Source organism: Eleutherodactylus coqui, chromosome 5 (assembly GCF_035609145.1).
Source record: "Eleutherodactylus coqui strain aEleCoq1 chromosome 5, aEleCoq1.hap1, whole genome shotgun sequence".
NCBI classification, from domain to species: domain Eukaryota; kingdom Metazoa; phylum Chordata; class Amphibia; order Anura; family Eleutherodactylidae; genus Eleutherodactylus; species Eleutherodactylus coqui.
The window spans coordinates 225,067,568-225,092,595 of record NC_089841.1 but is presented as its reverse complement, the minus strand read 5'-3'; the positions used below and the strand labels follow the sequence as shown (position 1 = coordinate 225,092,595).

Sequence of the window (25,028 nt, the reverse complement as noted above, 5' to 3'; positions counted from 1 at the left end):
CTGCATCTCAAGTTCACAGGTCCCACTATTAAGCCACAATACCGGCAAGAGTGGGCCCCCCCCCCCTCCCAACAACTTTTACTTCTGAAAAGCCCTCATTAGCATGGCATACCTTTGCTAAGCACCACACTACCTCCAACAAAGCACAATCACTGCCTGCATGACACTCCACTGACACTTCTCCTGGGTTACATGCTGCCCAACCGCCCCCCCTCCCCCCCCACAGCGCACACCAAAGTGTCCCTGGGCAGCCTTCAGCTGCCCTCATGCCACACCACGCTCATGTCTATTTAGAATTGCGTCTGCCATGACGAGGGACCGCAGGCACACACTGCAGAGGTTGGCACGGCTAGGCAGCGACCCTCTTTAAAAGTGGCGGAGCGATAGCCCACAATGCTGTACAGAAGCAATGAGAAATAGAATCCTGTGCCACCGCCATCAGGAGCTGCACACGTGGGCATAGCAATGGGGAACCTATGTGCCACACACTATTCATTCTGTCAAGGTGTCTGCATGCCCCAGTCAGACCGGGCTTTTTAATTCATAGACACAGGCAGGTACAACTCCCTATTGTGAAGTCCCTGTCGACCCACAGCATGGGTGGCTCCCTGGAACCCACCGGCGGTACACAGAAATATCCCATTGCATTGCCCAACACAGCTGAGGTAGTAATGTCGTGCTTAATGCAGGTGGGCTTCGGCCCACACTGCATGCCCCAGTCAGACTGGGGTTCTTTACAAGTGGACACATGTAGGTTAAACTCCCTGTGGACCCACTGCCTGGGTGGGTGCCAGGAAGCCACCGGCGGTACATAGAAATATCCCATTGCATTGCCCAACACAGCTGAGGTAGTAATGTCGTGCGTAATACAGGTGGGCTTCGGCCCACACTGCATGCCCCAGTCACACGGGTTCTTTAGAAGTGTACAGATGTATTAAAAACTCAGTGTGCACCTACAGCATGGGTGGCTCCCTGGAACCCACCGGCGGTACATAAAAATATCCCATTGCATTGCCCAACACAGCTGAGGTAACGTCAGCTGTAATGCAGGTGGGCTAAAAATTAATTTGATTACACTGTAGGCGAGGGCCCACAAAAATTGCTGTATCAACAGTACTAATGTACATCCCAAAAATTGGCCATGGCCAGCCAAGAGGGCAGGTGAAACCCATTAATCGCTTTGGTTAATGTGGCTTAAGTGGTAACTAGGCCTGGAGGCAGCCCAGTGTAACGAAAAATTGGTTCAAGTTAAAGTTCCAATGCTTTTAAGCGCATTGAAACTTATAAAAATTGTTCTGAAAAATTATTTGAGTGAGCCTTGTGGCCCTAAGAAAAATTGCCCGTTCAGCGTGATTACGTGAGGTTTCAGGAGGAGGAGCAGGAGGAGGAGGAGGAGGAATATTAGACACAGATTGATGAAGCAGAAATGTCCCCGTTTTGGATGGTGAGAGAGAACGTAGCTTCCATCCGCGGGTGCAGCCTACGTATTGCTTACGTATCGCTGCTGTCCGCTGGTGGAGAACAGAAGTCTGGGGAAATCCAGCCTTTGTTCATCTTGATGAGTGTTAGCCTGTCGGCACTGTCGGTTGACAAGCGGCTACGCTTATCTGTGATGATTCCCCCAGCCGCACTAAACACCCTCTCCGACAACACGCTAGCCGCAGGACAAGCAAGCACCTCTAGGGCATACAGCACTAGTTCAGGCCACATGTCCAGCTTCGACACCCAGTAGTTGTAGGGGGCAGGGGCGTCACCAAGGATGGTCGTGCGATCCGCTACGTACTCCCTCACCATCCTTTTACAGTGCTCCCGCCGACTCAGCCGTGACTGGGGAGCGGTGACACAGTCTTGGTGGGGAGCCATAAAGCTGGCCAGGCCCTTAAAGACTGTTGCACTGCCTGGGATGTACATGCTGCTCGATCTACGCACATCCCCTGCTACCTTGCCCTCGGTACTGCGCCTTCTGCCACTAGCGCTGTTGGCTGGGAATTTTACCATCAGCTTGTCCGCAAGGGTCCTGTGGTATAGCAACACTCTCGAACCCCTTTCCTCTTCGGGAATCAGAGTGGGCAGGTTCTCCTTATACCGTGGATCGAGCAGTGTGTACACCCAGTAATCCGTAGTGGCCAGAATGCGTGCAACGCGAGGGTCACGAGAAAGGCATCCTAACATGAAGTCAGCCATGTGTGCCAGGGTACCTGTACGCAACACATGGCTGTCTTCACTAGGAAGATCACTTTCAGGATCCTCCTCCTCCTCCTCCTCCTCAGGCCATACACGCTGAAAGGATGACAGGCAATCAGCCGGTGTACCGTCAGCAGCGGGCCAAGCTGTCTCTTCCCCCTCCTCCTCATCCTCCTCATGCTCCTCCTCCTCCTCCTGTATGCGCTGAGAAATAGACAGGAGGGTGCCCTGACTATCCAGCGGCATACTGTCTTCCCCCGCCCCCGTTTCCGAGCGCAAAGCAGCTGCCTTTATGGTTTGCAGGGAATTTCTCAAGATGCATAGCAGAGGAATGGTGACGCTAATGATTGTAGCATCGCCGCTCACCACCTGGGTAGACTCCTCAAAATTACCAAGGACATGGCAGATGTCTGCCAACCAGGCCCACTCTTCTGAAAGGAATTGAGGAGGCTGACTCCCACTGCGCCGCCCATGTTGGAGTTGGTATTCGACTATAGCTCTACGTTGTTCATAGAGCCTGGCCAACATGTGGAGCGTAGAGTTCCACCGTGTGGGCACGTCGCACAGCAGTCGGTGCACTGGCAGCTTAAAGTGATGTTGCAGGGTGCGCAGGGTGGCAGCGTCCGTGTGGGACTTGCGGAAATGTGCGCAGAGCCGGCGCGCCTTTACGAGCAGGTCTGACAAGCGTGGGTAGCTTTTCAGAAAGCGCTGAACCACCAAATTAAAGACGTGGGCCAGGCATGGCACGTGCGTGAGGCTGCCAAGCTGCAGAGCCGCCACCAGGTTACGCCCGTTGTCACACACGACCATGCCCGGTTGGAGGCTCAGCGGCGCAAGCCAGCGGTCGGTCTGCTCTGTCAGACCCTGCAGCAGTTCGTGGGCCGTGTGCCTCTTATCGCCTAAGCTGAGTAGTTTCAGCACGGCCTGCTGACGCTTGCCCACCGCTGTGCTGCCACACCGCGCGACACCGACTGCTGGCGACATGCTGCTGCTAACACATCTTGATTGCGAGACAGAGGAGGAGGAGGAGGAGGAGGGTGTTTTAGTGGAGGAAGCATACACCTCCGCAGATACCAGCACCGAGCTGGGGCCCGCAATTCTGGGGGTGGGTAGGACGTGAGCGGTCCCAGGCTCTGACTCTGTCCCAGCCTCCACTAAATTCACCCAATGTGCCGTCAGGGAGATGTAGTGGCCCTGCCCGCCTGTGCTTGTCCACGTGTCCGTAGTTAAGTGGACCGTGGCAGTAACCGCGTTGGTGAGGGCGCGCACAATGTTGCGGGAGACGTGGTCGTGCAGGGCTGGGACGGCACATCGGGAAAAGTAGTGGCGACTGGGAACTGAGTAGCGCGGGGCCGCCGCCTCCATGATACTTTTGAAGGACTCAGTTTCCACAACCCTATACGGCAGCATCTCAAGGCTGATGAATTTTGCTATGCGGACGGTTAACGTTTGAGCGTGCGGGTGCGTGGCGGCGTACTTGCGCTTGCGCTCGAACACTTGCGCAAGCGACGGCTGAACGGTGCGCTGAACTACACTGCTGGATGGGGCCGAGGACAGCGGAGATGAGGGTGTGGGTGCAGGCCATGAGGCGGTAGTGCCTGTGTCCTGAGAGGGGGGTTGCATCTCAGTGGCAGGTTGGGGCACAGGGGGAGAGGCAGGGGTGCAAACCGGAGGCGGTGAACGGCCTTCGTCCCACCTTGTGGGGTGCTTGGCCATCATATGTCTGCGCATGGTGGTGGTGGTGAGGCTGTTGGTGTTGGCTCCCCGGCTGAGCTTTGCGCAACAAAGGTTGCACACCACTGTTCGTCGGTCGTCAGGCGTCTCTGTGAAAAACTGCCAGACCTTAGAGCACCTCGGCCTCTGCAGGGTGGCATGGCGCGAGGGGGCGCTTTGGGAAACACTTGGTGGATTATTCGGTCTGGCCCTGCCTCTACCCCTGGCCCTGGCCACCGCACTGCCTCTTGCAACCTGCCCTGCTGATGCCCTTGACTCCCCCTCTGAAGACCTGTCCTCCTGAGTAAGCGTTGCACACCAGGTGGGGTCAGTCACCTCATCGTCCTGCTGCTCTTCCTCCGAATCCTCTGTGCGCTGCTCCCTTGGACTTACTGCCCTTACTACTACCTCACTGCAAGACAACTGTGTCTGATCGTCATCGTCCTCCTCACCCACAGGAAGTTGTTGAGACAGTTGGCGGAAGTCCCCAGCCTCTTCCCTCGGACCCCGGGAACTTTCGAATGGTTGGGCATCAGTGACGATAAACTCCTCTGGTGGGAGAGGAACCGCTGCTGCCCAATCTAAGCAGGGGCCCGAGAACAGTTCCTGGGAGTGTTCCCGCTCCTGAGCAGGTGTCATTGTAGTGGAGTGAGGAGGCTGGGAGGAAGGAGGAGCAGCAGACAGAGGATTCGGATTTGCAGCAGTGGACGGCGCAGAACTGCGTGTTGACGATAGGTTGCTCGAAGCACTTTCTGCCATCCAGGACAGGACCTGCTCACACTGCTCATTTTCTAATAACCGTCTCCCGCGTGGACCCATTAATTGGGCGATGAATGTGGGGACGCCAGAAACGTGCCTCTCTCCTAATCGCGCAGCAGTCGGCTGCGACACACCGGGATCAGGAGCTCGGCCTGTGCCCACACCCTGACTTGGCCCTCCGCGTCCTCGGCCGCGTCCACGTCCTCTAGGCCTACCCCTACCCCTCAGCATGCTGTATTACCAGTGATTTGATTTCACAGGCAGGAAATAAATTGGCGCAAGACTGCAGGCCAAATATAATTTTTTCCCTTTTTGGAAAACGAAAGGCCCCACTGCCTCTAGTGAATGAATAATCTAAGTTTAATAACTGTGCTGTGTCCCTGCTAATGTGTCACAGAACGTGAGGGTAGCAGAGTTATTATAACTCTGGCAGAGCAGGTATTTTTTTTCCCAATTAAGGAAAGCAAATGGCGAAGCCAGCAGTAAAGCGTAGCTGGGTGCGTATGATTTAGCAATGTTTTTCACGCAGCTCACACGTGTCCACCGCCCGTAAGGACGGACAGAGGCTGGACAAATAGATTTGTTTCCACTTGTTTTTCCACCAAAAGGCAGCACTGCGTATATTCAATGAACATGAGAAGTTTAATAACTGTGCTGTGTCCCTGCTAATGTGTCACAGAACGTGAGGGTAGCAGAGTTATTATAACTCTGGCAGAGCAGGTATTTTTTTTCCCAATTAAGGAAAGCAAATGGCGAAGCCAGCAGTAAAGCGTAGCTGGGTGCGTATGATTTAGCAATGTTTTTCACGCAGCTCACACGTGTCCACCGCCCGTAAGGACGGACAGAGGCTGGACAAATAGATTTGTTTCCACTTGTTTTTCCACCAAAAGGCAGCACTGCGTATATTCAATGAACATGAGAAGTTTAATAACTGTGCTGTGTCCCTGCTAATGTGTCACAGAACGTGAGGGTAGCAGAGTTATTATAACTCTGGCAGAGCAGGTATTTTTTTTCCCAATTAAGGAAAGCAAATGGCGAAGCCAGCAGTAAAGCGTAGCTGGGTGCGTATGATTTAGCAATGTTTTTCACGCAGCTCACACGTGTCCACCGCCCGTAAGGACGGACAGAGGCTGGACAAATAGATTTGTTTCCACTTGTTTTTCCACCAAAAGGCAGCACTGCGTATATTCAATGAACATGAGAAGTTTAATAACTGTGCTGTGTCCCTGCTAATGTGTCACAGAACGTGAGGGTAGCAGAGTTATTATAACTCTGGCAGAGCAGGTATTTTTTTTCCCAATTAAGGAAAGCAAATGGCGAAGCCAGCAGTAAAGCGTAGCTGGGTGCGTATGATTTAGCAATGTTTTTCACGCAGCTCACACGTGTCCACCGCCCGTAAGGACGGACAGAGGCTGGACAAATAGATTTGTTTCCACTTGTTTTTCCACCAAAAGGCAGCACTGCGTATATTCAATGAACATGAGAAGTTTAATAACTGTGCTGTGTCCCTGCTAATGTGTCACAGAATGTGAGGGTAGCAGAGTTATTATAACTCTTGGAGAGCAGGTATTTTTTTCCCAATTAAGGAAAGCAAATGGCGAAGCCAGCAGTAAAGCGTAGCTGGGTGCGTCTGATTTAGCAATGTTGTTCAAGCAGCTCACACGTGTCCACAGCCCTTAGGACGGACAGAGGCTGGACAAATAGATTTGTTTTCAGTTTTTTTCCACCAAAAGGCAGCACTGAGTATATTCTATGAATAATAACTGTGTTGTGGCCCTGCCTATACAATTCTTTCCCTGCAGTATCAATGGAGGGTGGAATGCTCTGCAGAGGCGATTTTGAAAAGCCCAAAAAAAATGCAGCACAGCTAACAGCAGCCTGGACAGTACTGCACACGGATAAATATGGCCCTAGAAAGGACCGTTGAGGTTCTTGAAGGCTACACTCACTCCTAACACTCTCCCTGCCTATGCAGCACTTCTGTCCCTAATGCCAGGTGCAACGCTCTGCAGAGCCGATTTTGAGAAAAAAAAAATGCCACTGCTAACAGCAGCCAACACACAGCTATCAGTGGCCCTAATAAGGACCTTTGGGGGGTCTTGAAGCCTACACTAACTACCAATTCTTTCCCTACAGCAGCTCCGGTATAAACAGCACTGTCCCTCATCTAACTCACACCGCATCTGAGGCGAGCCGCGGGAGGGGCCGACTTTTATATTAGGCGAACACCTGATCTCGCCAGCCACTCACAGCAGGGGGGTGGTATAGGGCTTAAACGTTGCAGGGGGAAGTTGTAATGCCTTCCCTGTCTTTCAATTGGCCAGAAAAGCGCGCTAACGTCTCAGGGAAGGAAGTGAAAGTAACCAGAACACCGCATGGTGTTCGTCACGAATAACGAACATCCCGAACACCCTAATATTCGCACGAATATCAAGCTCGGACGAACGCATTCGCTCATCTCTAATTATAAATCATATAATGTGATATAATGGAGTATTAGTAATATGAATACTTTAACGTATTTTACCATTATGTGTTTTTAGAAAAAAAGAATGCAGTTTCCTAAGGAATGTACTCCAGGTTTGAACGGACTCTTGTATTTTGATCAAAAGAGCCAAATGCTTTTCCAGTGTGATGGTTCGTCATGGAATACATGGGTAGCTGCAGCCAAGGTACGAGCCTCTTTATAGGTTGCTCTTTATTGGAATGTATAGCCAGTGAAGTAGTTGATTTTGTGGTAATGTGGGCCTTTTTCCAAGGGTTTGATGGTTGTTAACAAAGGAATGAAGGAAGGGAATCAAACTAACGACCACTTGTCTGTAGTATGTGAGTGAGTGCTTCTGATGCTCTGCCCCTGGTAATGGCTTTGCTTTGCCTCCTGGTGACGCCATCAAAGGTCCTACAACATATATAAAACACCAACAGAAGAACAACACAGTTATGGCTCTTTGAAGGAATGGACAAAAATAACACACTGAGAATAGAACTAAGCCATTATTATCTCAGAAGACACAACTCAGCAGTCCTGACAGAAGACACTGACCTACCACCACCACAGAGATCCAGTGGGCTAAAGGACCTGTGGTGATGTCACTGCTGTGGGAGGAGACAAGCTGTGTGTGTGTGATGTGTAGGGTGTAGTAGAGCTGTGTGTGTGCATGTACCATGTAGCAGAGCTGTGTGGTGCATTGCACCACCAGAAACACTGGTACTATAATTTTCTACACAACTCAGCAGTCCTGACAGAACACATTGACCTACTAGACATCCAGTGGGCTGAAGGACCTGTGGTGATGTCCCTGCTGTGGGAGTAGGCAAGCTGTGTTTGTCTTTTGTGGTAATCAAGCTATCAAGCTACTGTGAGTGTGTGTGCCACCAGAAACATTGCTACTATAATGTCCTAATAATTACTAGTTCAATATATGAAGATCATGGTAGCAGTGAGTGGTGTGCCAGTTTGGGGGAGAGGGGTTGTGGTGCATTTCCTATTTCTCAATACTGCTGGGGAAGTTAGCCATCCTTTTGAAGAATACTGTAGTTTTTTTCTCCACTTTTTAAAGGGAAAAAGGTCATTTTTGTTATCAGTGGTTGGAAACCTTGTACATCGAGTGAATGCTATAATTATGAATATATTTCCTTATATAAGGATTCATTATTTGAAAATATCCTGTGATGTCACTCTCCGCGTTTCCATTGTTTTTCTGTTTCCATCGCCGTTTTCTTCATGTACATGGCAGGACTTCTAGTAATTCAACTTATTTTCCTGGAGCTTCTCCGCAGATGAACACAATATGGCCACATTAGAGCAGCTTCTACTTCGTGATGTCTCCTAAGCTCTGTTATTCAGCTGTTGTCAGTCTAAAGTAGTTGAGTCCGTATCCTGGAAAGAAGCCATTTTTCTATTAATTATAAATTGTATATGTTTCAGGCAACAAAATGTCCATTTGGCTGGACTCCACATGACAGCAGCTGCTACAAACACATCACTGAGCAGAAGGCCACATGGATCACCGCAGCCCGGATATGTCGGGAACAGTAAGAGCACTATTTTCTGATTTACATATAATTCATGTATCCCGTGTAGAATAATCCCCAAATCTTGCTGTTTTTCGATCATAAAGGAAAATATGTTTTCATCATTTTAATGCTCCCCTTATATATTCTACCCACAAAAGTAACTATATTAACCTACTTAATTTACTCATTCCCTTTAATCACCAGTGGGAGGTAAATCGAATAATCAGTACATTGTATAGGTGTTTAGCCATGCATTTAGAGAAAGGGTTAACACTTTGGATGATTGACAATGGAAACACAAGATATTTTAATTTGTGATTCCATAGCAGTTTAAGTACATTAGGGTTCATTGCCCTACTTTTTCCCATGCTTTCTTTCATCTTTCGGGTTATTGCATGGTGCCTTTCATGTCTATCTATGACGTTTTCTGTCTACAGCTGATTGATTCAATCAATGAGTTCATTAATAAATATGTTAAAAAGAATAGGGTCCAATACTAACCTCTACATAGCTGACCCAAGCGGAGTATGGACCATAAGAAACTATCATATGCTTTCTATTACTGAGCCATATACTTAAGCTTACAGACATTTTCCCCAGTCCAAGCATTCTCATTTTACATGGACAAGCCAAAAGTCATGGGATAGTAGTATGTGAATTGATTATAAAGTGTTGATAGCCTGGGATGCCCACATCTGCACTCACAGATTATTGGAGTTTGAATGAGGTATGATAGCAGGTGCCACACGGATGGGATATTCCATTTCTAAAGTTGCACAGGCATTTGCAGTGTATACCGGGATAACATCACTGAAGGCATTAGCACCCATGGTGGACAGAGCAGTGACCGCACACGGGTGTTTAAAGAGAACCTGTCATGACCCCATGGCACCATAATCTAAATTATGGTGCTGTTTGGGAAGGTGACAGGGAGCTGGATGATGTGTATTTTTTATACTTACCTGCTCCCGCAATCCAGGGATATCCCCCCTTCTGAAGTCAGCGTGCGGCACGAAGATCTGACTCTTTACAGAGTCCTGTGCATGCACTCTCCTATATAAGTCCATGGGAGAGCGCGTGCAAGGGTCTCCGAAGAGTCAGATTTTTGTGCCGGCTTCAGAGGGGGACACTGCTGCATTGCGGGAGCAGGTAAGTATAAAAAAATACATCACTTGTCTCCCTGTCACCTCCCCTATTGGCACCATCACTAAGTTTATAGTTCTGTGGGGATGTGACAAGTTCCCTTTAATGATGATGACCAGCAGCATCTTGCTAGAATTGTCTGTGCAGACAATTGACTCTGGCAGAAATCACATCCACATTCAATGCAGGAGGCCCCATACAAATATCCCGCAGGTCAGTGCAACGTTCTTTGCTTCCATATCTCGTAGAAGCTAGAAGACCCATCAGAGTGTTTGTGTTAACACCCTGACACGGGACATAGTATCTCACCGGGGCTCATTATCTGATAAGTCATTATACCAATTTTTTGGGCTGATGGTATGGTTTCTGTGTGGCACAGACCTCATGAAGCAATGGATCCCAGTTGTCAACAAGCCACTGTGCAGGTTGGTGGTGGTTCTATACTGGTGCGGGGTGTCTACTCATGCCATGGATTGGATCCATATGTTCACCTAAACACATCATTGACTAATGCCTGCTACAACCTACCGCTTGGTGAACATTTGAAGCCCTTCATGGACTTCATGTATCCCCATAATAATGGGATATTTCAACAGAATAATGCTTACAATCGTGTTGCCTGCAAATTTACCTGTAATGAGCCCAATCCAGCATCTATAGGATATGGTGAAGAGGTCCATTTGCACCCAAAATCATGCACCTATAAATACCACAGAGCTGTGGGTGGCTATCCAGTTGGCATGGCTTAAAGGGGTGGTCTCGCGAAACCAAGTGGGGTTATACACTTCCGTATGGCCATATTAATGCACTTTGTAATATACATCGTGCATTAAATATGAGCCATACAGAAGTTATTCACTTACCTGCTCCGTTGCTAGCGTCCTCGTCTCCATGGTTCCGTCTAAATTCGCTGGCAGCTTGCTTTTTTAGACGCGCTTGCGCAGTCCGGTCTTCTCCTTTCAGCACGAGCCGCTTCAGTGTGCTCCCCGCTACAGCTCTTCTGCGCATGCGCAGACGAGCTGTCACTGCTCGGGAGCGCGCTGGAGCGGCCATTCTGTACCTTCCTCTGTTAGAGGAAGGTGCAGAGCTGCCGAGCTGTCCGGAGAAGCCGCCCAGCTGTCCCGCCGTCCAGCTGTCCTGGTAAGTGATGGGCCGGGGGGGCTGCCGCTGCGCCGGGCTGCGCCGGGGGGGGCTGCCTCTGCGATGGGGGGGCTGTCGCTGCGATGGAGGGGGCTGTCGCTGCGCCGGGGGAACTAGCGCTGGGTCGGGGGGGGCTGTCGCTGGGCCGGGGGGGGCTGTCGCTAGGCCGGGGGAACTAGCGCTGGGCCGGGGGGGCTGTCGCTGGGCCGGGGGGGGGGCTGTCGCTAGGCCGGAGGAACTAGCGCTGGGCCGGGGGGGGGGCTGTCGCTAGGCCGGGGGGAACTAGCGCTGGGCCGGGGGGGCTGTCGCTGGGCCGGGGGGGGCTGTCGCTAGGCCGGGGGAACTAGCGCTGGGCCGGGGGGGGCTGTCGCTGGGCCGGGGGGGGGCTGTCGCTAGGCCGGGGGAACTAGCGCTGGGCCGAGGGGGGCTGTCGCTAGGCCGGGGGAACAAGCGCTGGGCCGGGGGGGGCTGTCGCTAGGCCGGGGGAACTAGCGCTGGGCCGGGGGGGCTGTCGCTGGGCCGGGGGGGGGCTGTCGCTAGGCCGGGGGAACTAGCGCTGGGCCGGGGGGGCTGTCGCTAGGCTGGGGGAACTAGCGCTGGGCCGGGGGGGGCTGTCGCTGCGCCGGGGGAACTAGCGCTGGGCCGGGGGGGGGGCTGTCGCTGGGCCGGGGGGGCTGCCACTGTGATGGGGGGGGCTGCGCCGGTTACCTTCTGCCTAGCGGTGGGTGACTGGTCGGCCGTGTTCACTCCAGGGGTCCGGTCGGTGGCTGCGGGGCGTCGTGTTGTCATGGAGACACAGCTGGCAGCGTCTCGGGAGCGCGCACGTCGGGCTGCAGCGAGCGACGGGAAAAGAGCCGGCGGCCATCTTGGGGAAACTTTTATAAGTTGCTGAAACGCTGGAACGGTAAGTACGAACCAGCTAGAAATGTCATTTACAGGGGGGCTTAGTAATGTGTACTTAATGGGGGGTCTGGGCAAAAAAAAAATTCACTGCTTCCTCGAGACATCTCCTTTAACCTCCCTCAAGATGTCTTCTGTCAAGTTGTAGAATCAATGCCACATTGATCTCTGCTGCACTTCGCCAGGCTAGAGGGGGTCGTACATGATAACAAAATATTATTTCCTGTCCCATAACTTTTGACATGTCATGTACATACCAACCGTTTATGCAGAACAGTACCAAGTGTTTTGGAAAAATCTAAATATATGTGTCGAAATCAGCGGATGTGGATCTGCTGTGCCACACACTGGTTTGACTTCAGGCCAAATGATGAGGTGACATATAAGGAACCCTAGTCTTCACCCTTTCACCCCAGCAGTCCAGATCTAGGCTTTGCTGTGGGTTCCCCAGATTGTTACTCTAGAGATGGCCCCAGTTATGTGACCACTAATGCAACTACAGGCCAAGGTGTGGTACCTGCGTTTTTGTGAAGACGGGCATGGTCAGAGGAATCTGGGATCGAGGCAAGCAGCATATACTTCAAGAAGAGAGACAGTACAGAGATTAGAGCATACTCAGTAGGTTAAGTATGATATAAACAGGCCAGAAGGCGTGGCGGCAGCAAACAGGTTAATAAAGCAAACTAAGATCAGCAGTGGAAGATTCAGAGTAGTCAGACTATAGTCAGAGTCAGCAACCAGGAAAACAAATAAGAAGTACCTCCATCAATGCATTAAAGAGAGCAACAAATCAACAAAGCAACAAAGGCGGAGGACGTTGCTACTGTAGCTATCTTTGACTAATATGTCTCCCAAGATATAGTATGATCTATGCTAAACTTCTAAATGAATGCTAATATTTCATTTTGTTTCAGACACCATGCCAGACTTGTAGACATCTTCAGTAAACAACAAATGGACTGGCTGTGGAACTTCAGTGGGAGGAAATCCTTTTGGATAGGTAAGAATTCGACTGTGATCATAATTAAAATGTGGGTGACTACCCACTAGCGTTCTTTTTTACTGCGAAATTCGCAGCGTTTTTTTTTTCTGCAGGGGTGTATGGGCAATGGGATTTGTAAAGCTTAAATCGCGATCGCGCAAAATCGCGATTTCGCGGTAAATCGCGATTTTGCGCGATCGCGATTTTAACATTACAAGTCCAATAGACCCCCTGCAGAAAAAAAAAAACGCTGCGAACTTCGCAGTGAAAAAAAACGCTAGTGGGTAGTCACCCTCAGGGCGCCTACCCACTTGCGTTGCCGATTTTCTCGCGTGAAAAACGCGGCGTTTTCGCGCGTTTTTCACGGCGTTTTTTGCAGCCCTCCATTGACAATCATGAGTGCATTAAGAGAAAAATAAGGAGACATATGCAACTGACAGTTCCTATGTGAAAAAACCCCACGAAACGGAAAAAAAAACCCAGATGGACAAGAACACATTCTATACTAATTGCTCTTGAGAAAAAACGCAAAACATCACAGGAAAAAAAATCGCAAGTGGGTAGGCACCCTCAATCTTCACTTTTGTCTGCTTTCTAATATCTCATTAAACTACAATCCACTTCACCTGCAAGGAGGAGAGTCCAGTAGCAGTACTTCTTATTTGTAGCAGGCTGAGGTGTCTTGGGCTCCCCAGAAGAAATGATTCTAAGGGCCACTTTCCATCTATGTGGAACATCTACACATCCACTTTTAGTTGCATCATAAACTTGCATCATTACACATGCAGAAAATATCATCAAATAGACTTTGATTGGATCAAATGTTAGCCCTAAACAGGATTTCTTATGCTGGATACTCCAAAGGGATTCTCTTTGTATGGACATTTGGGGCCCATTATTTTATCAAAGCATGGTCCTATTGGATAGTCTGACCCTGCCATTTTAGCTTTGAGCTCAGATATTTCAATATTGGCGGAAGTTCAATTCCATTGTCTTGTCCCTTCCACCTACTAGTTAACCCTTTCCAATCCAATTTGGATTCAGGGTTTCTTAAAAGGCTTTCTCTTTTTGCTGTTATACAATGATGCCATCTGCTGGCTAAAGCCAGTGTGTGTGTGCCAGAGAGGCTCCGACAGGGGAGTGGTTGGCAATAGACGGTAAGAATACCCTGTCGGATGTCTTCTGACATTGGAGCTGTACAAGCTTTAATCAGAATGTAGGAAGACGTCAGACAGTGGATTGGAAAGGCTAAGGCTGGGGTCACACAGGGCGGATTTGCCGCGGTTTTGCCGCAGCAGATCCGCCAGCGGCAAAACCGCCCGCGGCCGCTAAGCCCGGGATTAGCCAGCCATGTGGACAAGGTTTCTCAGAAATCTCGTCCACATGGGACGGCTAATCCGCTGCGGTAAATCCGGTTGAAACCGCGGCTGCGGCCGCCGCAGCTGCGGTTTCAAAAGAAGCAGCATGCTCATTCTTTTTTGCATTCCGCTGCGGCCGCGCTCTCCTCTATGGGAGCGCCGGCCACAACGGAAGAGCAAGCGGCCGGACCGCTTCAAAGCCGCCGCAGCTTAAACCGCGGCGGCTCTGCCGGCGGAGATCTCGCGGTTTTTGCTGCGGCCAAACCGCGAGATTTCCGACGGCAATCCGCCCCGTGTGACCCTAGGCAAGCGACTCTCCAGGCTTGGAATAACAAAGATGAAAGGACCGCTCTGACTACCTGATGCATACTCTATATTAGTATGCATGGGAAGTCTAAGACACTACATGCTGCTCTGATTGGCTAGCAAGTGCTTACATGGGCAGCACAGGTTAATCAAAGAAGATATGTCTTAGACACTAAAGAACAGTGTGCATCAGGTAGTCAGAGAAGCTGGTGCAGCCATCTTTGCTTGTCCAGGGCCAGAGGATCGCTCTAAGGCTTAGCTCACATGACTGTGTAATCCCATGTGCCGCGAGAAAATGTCTTGTTGCCAGCGAACAGCAAGTATGCATGGGCACATGATGCATGCGTACTATGCTCCAAGATAGAGCATGCTGGGATTTTTTTTCGCATGATTAATATGCGTGTGAAAAAAATGCTACTGTGAGTGGTATAGTACAAATCAATGGGCTATTAGCATCCTGTGTCGCGCAATGACAATACGCTTGTGTGAGAGAGACCTCAGATCCTCCCAGAAAGGAAGTTTAAAGCCAAACTAGGAATGATGATGGAACCAAACGAAAAATAAAGGGGTTTACAAAACATTGTCAGAATTGCTTTTTGTTCATCCTTCCTCCCAAAACACGGAACAATAAACAATCAAAAGGGCTCATATAGGCCAATTGCCCACGGCCAGGTCGGATTCCGACTGCAAGATCCCGCAGCAGAATCAGACCCTGTGCCCCGGTGGTGACCCCCGGCTTACCTGTGCAAGGTTCGCACTAGAAAAGGACATGTGCAAGCATGTTCTATGGGCAGTATTTGCTGCGGGATCCAGAGGCAAACGCTCGCTCCAGATTCTGCAGTGCAAATACGCCCATGTGCATTGGGCCTTACCCAAAAATGGTACCAATGAAAACATCAACTGATCCCTCAAAAAAAAAAGCCTTTACACAGCTCTGTTGAAGGATGACCCCATGGAAATAATTTTGTCATGCATTATGTAAGTAATCCATCAGTACCTGATTTAGTAATGCCTTTCTATCAGACAATTCCTGGAGTTCTTCTCTTCTGATGGAACATGAGTAGAGTTGAGCGAATGTACTCTGCCGAACTTGATGCTCGTTCGAGTATTAGCGTACTCAATGGTGCTCGTTACTCGAACGATCATCGCGCCTTGCTCGACCCTGCCCCAGTTTTTGGCTCCTCCCCACTGTGACATGTCTGTTTGAGAGAGAGAGAGAGAAAACATGAACCAAGAAAAAAAAAAAAAGCTCGGCACCCGGCGTCCCACATACAGAAATGCTCGAGTCTCCCATTGTAGCCAATGGGGTTCGTTACTGGAGTAGAGCTCTCGAATTTTACGAAAAGCTTGACTCGAATAACGCGGACCCGAGCATTTGGGTGCTCGCTCATCTCTAATCATGAGATCTCATTGTGACCTCCTGAAATATACTTGGCTTTGTGCTCTCTCAAGAAGCCAACTTTTCAGTCACCACAATTTCCTGTATGATGGAACTGCATGAACTGCATCACACAGGCTCTTCACAGGAATCGGTGGGACTACAGAAACTCCTATCCTAGTTACAAATGATGATTAAATCACACAGTAATCATGAAGTAGATGACAGCTCATCTTCCCTGACTATAGAGTCTTTAGTTTCCTTAGGTGAATAAAGGTAGTGGTAATTGTAGTATCCTCCCAGCAAGCAGAGGTGGCACTGGCTCTAGGTGGTCATGTGATTTGTGTTGATGTATCATGGGATTGCTAGCACAGCACGGAGAAAAAAATCTAAATATCGAGATGGTGCCTAATAAGTATCAGATAGGAGACTGGACTGCATAGAAGTGACTGTAATATACATATGAGACATCCAGAGTATGACAGACAAACAGGTAAGATGTGCAGTGATGGGAAAAGTGTTTTCGTTGGATTGGCCCTTTACAACTAATTGAATAGGGCAATGCAAAAACAATTTTCCATGAAAAATGCTTTTATTGTGTCAAAATAGTAAAACATGAAAAAATATATAAATTTGGTATCTCCGTAATCATACTGACCGGCAGAATAAAGTTTGAATGGCTGTCCGGTGGTATTTTTTCTTCTTTCAGGATTGCACAGCTATAAACTAATAAAATACATAAACTGGTAGAACCCTTTTAACAATTTTTTGCTTATAAAGGTCTCAATGATCGAGTAAATAATGGCAAATGGGAATGGAGCAATGGAGAGAAGGCTGCATACAGCAACTGGAAAAGAAGCCCACCTCGCCGGTCAAGGAAGGGAAGAAACTGCGTCTCGGTACAAAAGAAAGGCAAATGGCAGGTCAAGAACTGCCGGAAAATGTACTATTATATATGCTCAAAAAATATGTAACAAATGTGACTTTTACTAAGTGCTGTACATTTCTAAATATATTTATTACTCTGATTGCCATTGCTTCATTTGATATGTGTATTTTCCTGGGTTTATGTCCATTTGAAACATGAATAACAGATTATCAGCTAGATTACTTGAAATATCACATCAGAACTGTATTAAGTAGTATGGATTGGATTTTGATTATTGCTATGCTGATCGTACACATTAGATGTAGCCTGTATGGGTGGGATTGGGATACGTTCTAATGTGTATGGGGTTCTCTGGACTCTCCACTTACGGCAGATAAGGATTGGATGGATATCAACATGCCCAATCCTCTTTTTCTTAGGAAGATAAGCCACTGCTGGAGCTGTCTGGCAGCAGCTTTCTCCCCTCTCCTATTAAGAACACAAGTAAAAGGTTTCAATCACCTAAGTTTCAAAAGTGCAAATAACTATTGGGAAGTAAATTACAATTATGCTAGTTTCATACAAGTATATTACAGACACATCTGGGTAGTCATTATACAGCTAAGTGGCCTGGCCTGACCACTGTCGCCTGACCCCAATTCACAGCATCATAGGGATCTGTTATGCTCTCAGTTTGGGTCAAAGTTGCTTCGATCTATGTGAAGATCTGCCTTTTGTAAATATGCACTTCACTACTTTCTTAGACCAATAAATGAGGTTAGATAAGCAGTGGTCAACTTGTGCACGTCATTGGGTTCATTTAATTCTAGGTAAGGTAAACTATTTTAAATAGTTTTAACCCTTTGCAATCCAATTTTGGATTCAGGGTTTCCTAGGGGGTTTTCTCTTTCTGCCATTATACAATGGTGCCACCTGCTGGCTAGAGCCAATACTACAGCATGTGACTTGCTGGGGAGGCCCCCGACAACAGAGCGGCAAGTAATATACAGTAAGAATACCCTGCTGGACGTCTTCCGACATCGGAAGCTATACAGCCTTCCATCAGAATGTCTTCAGACGTCAGACAGTGGATTGGAAAGGGTTAAGGCAACGTTTGAGCACTTACGAATTTTAGCCAGTCTTTAGCAACTACTCTCCCATGTGCTGACTGCCTGTCTATAGCAAGAAAAGTTTTGGTCCAACTGACATTCTTGAGTCGTCTGCACCATAGAACCAAAACAAGTCTGTACCTTCTTAAGCTATGTGGAGCATACAACATTCCAAAATCCTCGCTGAGTGTCTTGTGTATAAAAAGGTCGAGATCCTGGTGCTTGAGGGGTCCCAGAGGCCATTCTGCCACATAAAACACCAGAATTAGGTTAGAGGCTCCGTTAGCTATTTTGAATGGAGTCCAGGAACGTCAAGTTACACCTCCATCATTTCATATGTGTAGACGTAGGCTATCTTAACTGCACGTTACTGTAAATAGTATATCTTCTTTGTGCTGTTATTTTTATACATCCTTTTTTTTATAGAAACACTGAAACCAATTCTTCTAAAGCTTATAATTATCTGAACATTGATGTACCTTGTTTTCTACACTGTAATGCTGCCATAACCTGGTGCTACTTTAACCTAGTGTGACTGCTGAATAAAGGAGAGCGGTAGAGCAACCCCTGGGACAGATATCTGTGATTTATTTGTGATGACCATGCATGTGGGAAGATGCTGCTAGCCAGTCTAAACCTGGGTATAACAGGTCATGCAACGTATGAGAAATGGCTACAATTCTGGCACAAGGCGCAACTCTCCGAAAAGAAGTGGTGATTAAAGTTTACATAGTATCTTTTATTGGATAAAAGTTTGGAATCAGCAGACAAACGCGTTTCAAGGCATAGCCTCTTCTTCAGTTAAGCTTGGATAGAACACAACTGGCTACTGATTGGATTCTTAGTTATGCCTATTAACCGACATGGTGGAACAACTCACAGACCAAACATATATGGTCCGTCCCTCGGTCCCCTCCCCCGCTGTCTTCCTGCCACTGCTAGTCTCTCACATATGCCTCAACACTACAGCAAGCCCCACAGGACAAATCTGCTCTAAGCACAGTCTGTGTACAACTTATACGTAGAAAATTTCTACAGCTCTATTCCCCTTTTAAAAAGCCTACAGTTTGAATTCTGAGGCCTGTGATTGGCTGCAGCAGCCTGTAACATGTCATCAATAGGCTGACTGCAGCCTGTAAACACGGACCCGGTGCCGACTTGCCAACATGCAGGAAGCCATAAGTATAGCATCCTTTATTATTTTTGGCCAAGGGCAGCATGAATTTGTAGATTTTAATGGTGCCACTACGAGGTTTATGTATGACTTTTTGATTGCTTTTTATTCCAATTTTAAGGAGGGGAGATGGTGAGAAAACGGGTATTTGAGAGAGAGAGAGAGAGAGAGGGGGGGAGAGGGGGAGAGGGAGAGGAATCGAGGGGGAAAAAAAGCTCGGCACCCGGCGTCCCACATACAAAAATGCTCGAGTCTCCCATTGTAGTCAATGGGGTTCATTACTCGAGTACAGCTCTCGAATTTTACGAAAAGCTCGACTTGAGCATCTGAGTGCTCGCTCATCTCTAATCACTTGTAATAACCCCATAAATATATTATATATATATTATGTATAATTATGGGAGCAAAGAATCTAAGAACATTTAAATGCTAGAAGATAGCACATGGGTTCACACACAAAGTATCAGACTTGAAATTGCCATTACAGAAGTGCATTAAAATGACATTATTCATTTAGCCCAAATGGACGAAGTGTGTATACACTGCATATTCAGTAAACCTCTTTTTGTAGCAGATTTTTTCTTGAGAAATGTATCATTTAAGTTCTCACATTGCACCTTCTCCACAATTTTGACGCAAATGTTTTACCTTAGAAAATCAGCACTATTTATGTGTGAACATTCCCTTAAATTGTGCCAACAAACTGGTTTACACACTTTGCATGACATGTATTGCTTAGCAGAAGAGCGGCATAGTTTGTCAGTAAAGCGAGGCAGAAGTTCAACTGAAATTGCTCTGGAGTTCAACACCATGCCCTAAAATTGCAGTGACATTTTGGTGCAAAGTAAACCAAACAACATGCGGTATATATATAGTTAGTAAAAGGTGTCTGAAGATGCACCATATTTATCATCCAGCATCAGCCACTGTGATACATTTGGTGCATTTTTAGACCATCTGTTCTAAATTTACCCTATTAGACAGAATTAGCAAATCTGCCCCATTCTAGATTGCTTTGTCCATATACTTTAGATGACATATGAGCATGACATGGGCATCAATGTTCATATAGCTGCCTTGTTAATACGAGACACACTGAAGTTTACATTGTGACCGAGCCTAAACCATTCTACAGATTTGTACGAATAGACATGTAGAAATCCTAGCAAAATAAATGGAGGTTAATATAGGCTGATGGAAGTGGAGTTACACAAGCAAGCTTTGTGTGTTCCCCTAACTAAATTAGTATTAGTAAGTGATGGTATTATGGGCTGTATTTTTAGAAAAGGATGGTGTGAATTTCTTTCAGTTCCTTGTGTTGGGTAATCGCTCAGCCATAATTATCGGCATTTTGCACAGCCTATGATGACACGTTAAAGAGAACATGAATGAAATGAGTATTGTGTGCTTGCTTCTGTCTAGAGGCATGCCTACCCGAAAGTCATTCAAAGAGTCCTTAATAACAGGTGATGTCATGTTCCTGTACTTCTCTTGCGGTCATAATTACATGCTTTGATGCTGCATGCTTACACTGCCTGTACAGAGGCTTTAGTAATTGTTTGTAGTAAGACAATGGTCACAGAATTTTTTTTCAACTGATCCTTAAACATTTCCCATATAAAAAAGACTAAAGAAGCCTATTTAAATGTCAAACGATTATTCGCATGACGAACAAAAAGTAATGATTTTAATCAGTAGCACTGGATTCAGATAACTAGCACTTGATTTTTGGTGTCAAATGGTTTAAAATAAAACATGAGTACAATGTTATTCTTCAGCTAAATATACGGGGAAGGAGCAAAGCAAGGGCTCATTCACATCAGTGTTCAGGAGTTCTGTTTTCGTGCTTCATTCGGGAGCAGAAAAAGGGAACCTGCTGCCAAGCGGCTCTATCTTACGACAGAACGAATGGTGCTGAACGGGCCCTCATTTACTATAATGGGGTCCTTCCACTTTTCGGCTAGCAGTCATGTGGTACCTTGATCTTTTGGTCATGTGTGTACTCTCCGTTCCTTACCTTGACTTGTTACACTGACAGCGCTTCTGTCTGCCCCAACCTCTTGCCTGTTGTACTGTACGGAACCTGTTCTGTGTGATCTGACCTCAGGCTTGTTCCTCATTCTGAAGTTGTGCTGCCTGCTCCAACCCAAATTGCCTAACTGTGTCCCTCAGTTACCTTGGTCTATAACAGTACCATCTGCCACATATCTGGCACCACTTCCAGACTATTGGCCTGGGGACCCTGCAGCGAAGTCCACATCCCGACTGATAGGGTTCCTCCAGTGTTGCCTCTGGATTTGTCTGCCCCTAAGCCAAACCAGTGTGTGTTACATTGGATCTACATTGGCTGATCCTGACACAAATACAGTACTAAATCGAATAATAAAAAACTACATCTTAGATCTCAACATCTCCACCTCCAGCTCTTCTATCTCAGATAGGGTAGCATAGGAGACCTGATAGAGCAGCTTGATATATTTAGAGTATGTTCACATGTAGCTTAAATGCTCCATATTTTTTAGAACAGAAATACACAGAATGTACAGTACAAGCCAAGTGGATGAGGTTTTCGCAAATTTTATTAGGTGAAGCAGAGTGGAATATGCAATAGAAATGATGGCACCAGAAGAGTTATAAACCTTATTTCATTGATGGGTCCTCTCGAATGCCTTATCTGCTCCTATATTTGGACACAGAGAAGACATTCGACAGGATACATTGGGAATTTGCTTTCAAAACATTGCTGATATCCCTCCCTTCGAGTCCTATTCTGCCCACAATCAAGGCCCTAGATTCTTCGTCTCCTGCAAAAGTAATGCATGCTTTCTAGACTCTTTTCTAATAACAAATGGAACACAACAGGGTTGTACCCTGCCCCCTTTAATTTTCTCACTGATTATGAAGCTATCAGATTAAACCCTACTATAAAAGGCATTCAACTGGCAGGAACGAGTCACAAAATGATTCTTTTTGCTGACAATGCTATTATATCTATTTCTCACCCTGAATCTTCCTTGACTGCAGGGGCGTAACTATAGAGGATGCAGGGGATGCGGTTGCACCCGGGCCCAGGAGCCTTAGGGGGCCCATAAGGTCTCTCTTCTCCATATAGGGAAACCAGTACTATGAGTAAAGCATTATAGTTGGAGCTTCAAGTTACGCCTCTGCTTGCCTGAATTGGTTAAAACATTGGACCCGTTTGGCTCCCTTTCATACCACAAAGTTAACATTACAAAATTCCTGATCTGAGCTTTTCAGATCCCAACTCAAGTAAGGAAAGTGTTACTAGATGATTATCCATTTAAATGGTGTGATGAGAAGATTCCAAAACTACGTACTCATTAAATCCAAAAAACCTCAACCTTAGCCAAAACAAATTTCTCTCCTCTGATTAATGCCCTCCAACTAAAATCACTGAAAAAGAATTAAAATGAAACTTTTCTTTATACTTAGTTAGAATATCTATGGCGGACAAACAAACATAAATTTAGACCTCTGTGCATACCACAGGAGGAGTGTATGTGTGTGTATATATATATATATATATATATATATATATATACATACATTACACATTATTGTGTAATCTGGATATTGTACACACTCACATACAGTACATAAATGAGATCATATACCTATGTATTATTTTACTAACCTACAGTCTATACAAGGGATCGTGTATTCTCAGTGCTCTCCCCTGTATACCCGGGTGAAGATCCATAAACCTGTGGTATACATAGAGGCTATTTTTCAACTACATAAACAGCAAAAGGATTTGCAGGGAGAGCGCTGGCCCTTTAAAAAACAATGCAGGAGAAATCATTGATGATGACGAAGGGAAAGCAAATCTACTAAACAGTTTCTTCTCAAGTGTGTTCACCAAAAAAAAGGAAATGCCACACGAGATGCAGGGGAATAAAACGAACCCCTCACAAAATATCTCATACCTAACGCAGGAGGGGGTGCGGAAGCGTCTAAAGAAAACTAAAATTGATAAATCACTGGGCCCAGATGGATTACACCCAAGGATACTAAAGGAACTAAGTGACGAGATAGCTAGGCCGCTATACCTAATATTTCTAGACACTATCAAGACCGGAGTAGTACCATTGGACTGGCGCATTGCCAACGTGGTTCCAATTTATAAAAAAGGGAGCAAAAGTGAGCCTGGTAACTACAGGCCAGTAAGTCTCACCTCAGTAACGGGAAAAATTTTCGAGGGGATTCTGAGAGACGCCATCGATGAGTACCTCAAGGAGATTAAGGGAATAACTCCTCACCAGCATGGATTCATGAAGGGTCGCTCATGTCAGACAAATCTGATCAGTTTCTACGATGAAGTAAGCTCTAAGCTGGACCAGGGAGAATCTATTGATCTTGTATATCTGGACTTCTCTAAAGCCTTTGACACCGTGCCACATAATTGGCTAATATACAAAATGAGGCAGCTCGGACTGGGCGAAAACGTGTGTAAGTGGGTAAAAAATTGGCTCAACGATAGAAAGCAGAGGGTGGTAATAAATGGTTCGTACTCTTATTGGACCACAGTCGCTAGCGGGGTGCCACAGGGTTCAGTATTAGGCCCCACTCTGTTCAACATATTTATTAATGACCTGATAGAGGGGCTGCACAGCAAAATATCAATATTTGCAGATGACACAAAATTATACAATATAATTAATGCAACGGAAGACAATGTGCGGCTACAAACGGACCTGGATAAGCTGGGGGCTTGGGCAGAAAAATGGCAAATGAAGTTCAATGTTGAAAAATGTAAGACTATGCACATGGGCAGGAGGAACGGATGTCACAAATACTCACTTAATGGGGTACCACTAGGGAAAAGTGATATGGAAAAGGATCTGGGGGTATTAGTGGATAATAGACTAAACTGGAGTAACCAATGCCAGTCAGCTGCTGCAAAGGCAAATAAAGTCTTGGGGTGCATCAAAAGAGGTATAGGGGCGAAGGACGAGAACATTATCTGTCATGTCTCATCTACCTGACTCTATTCATTGACATGTATAACCTGTACTGTATCTGTAAGTGCTTGCCTTCTTTAGTTTGTCCCTCCTGGCTCTCTGTACCCCCCTGTGTTGCATAACCCCTCCCTTTCCTCCTGCTGGGGAGTTTCCTGTCTATAGCCTATGTCTTAGGTCTCTACTCTGTGCTCTGGCTAACCATCACTCTTTTTACCTACTGCTGAATGTGCATTATACAAGATTTCTACCTAAATAAACCCTGGAATCTTCTCACATGCCTCTGCAGTCGAGTTGGATGCTGTCTGACAACATATACCTACTGTGAGTACTGGTTCATAACTACAAGAGAAGTTACTTCAGCCGATACGCTTACAGCCATGTTATTGAGTCAGAATAGTAAAAAGAGTGTATAAATACAGCCAGACACTGCTGTAAAGACTCCTCCAGCAGCTCCACATACAACCACAGCTGCAGCTCATAACCTCCCACAAAGCTATAACTCTCCTCAGTGTTACCTCCATCCTGTGTGCTGCATCATGGCTGAAGGACACTCTGAGGCACAAGCTAGCATGGACCCTAGTCTGCAGTCTAGTGAGAGAGACAGGCGCTCTAATAAGCCAACCTGGAAGGTTAGAGAGAACCTTGAAAGTCTCAAGCAGGAACTTTCCTCTGACATTTTAAAACTGTGGGAAACATTACTAAGTCATGTCTCCAACATTCAGCAGAGTCTGTCTTCACTCCACGTGTCACCACTAGAGGGAGCCCTGCAACAGCTTTGTGCAACGTATGAACATTATAATATAAAGGTCCAGGAGTACGAAAATGCTTTGAGAAAATTAAACACAGAGGATTCCATAGAGGAATTGCAAAGCTTCCAACATCTCAGTGTAGGAAGAGACAGCTTAGTACGCGACATTAAGTCTAAGACAGAAGTGAGAATTGCGCAACTTCAGAAGGTGTCATCTCACATTTCTGACTCTACCAGGCACTCCAAGCGTACATCTAGGTCACGATC

General features: G+C 46.8%; 1 protein-coding gene across 1 annotated transcript in view; it reads left to right on the top strand.

Annotated features, from left to right (window-relative positions):
* The window catches only part of FREM1 (FRAS1 related extracellular matrix 1), a 181,946-nt gene extending 163,523 nt beyond the window's left edge, over window positions 1–18,423 (top strand). Inside the window, exons 34-37 of the mRNA XM_066604279.1 lie at window positions 7,200–7,328; window positions 8,585–8,691; window positions 12,771–12,856; window positions 16,661–18,423. Of these exons, the coding sequence (XP_066460376.1) occupies window positions 7,200–7,328; window positions 8,585–8,691; window positions 12,771–12,856; window positions 16,661–16,854 (516 nt within the window). The 3' untranslated portion in view covers window positions 16,855–18,423. The remainder of the gene's footprint in view (window positions 1–7,199; window positions 7,329–8,584; window positions 8,692–12,770; window positions 12,857–16,660) is intronic.
* Window positions 18,424–25,028: the final 6,605 nt, after the last annotated feature.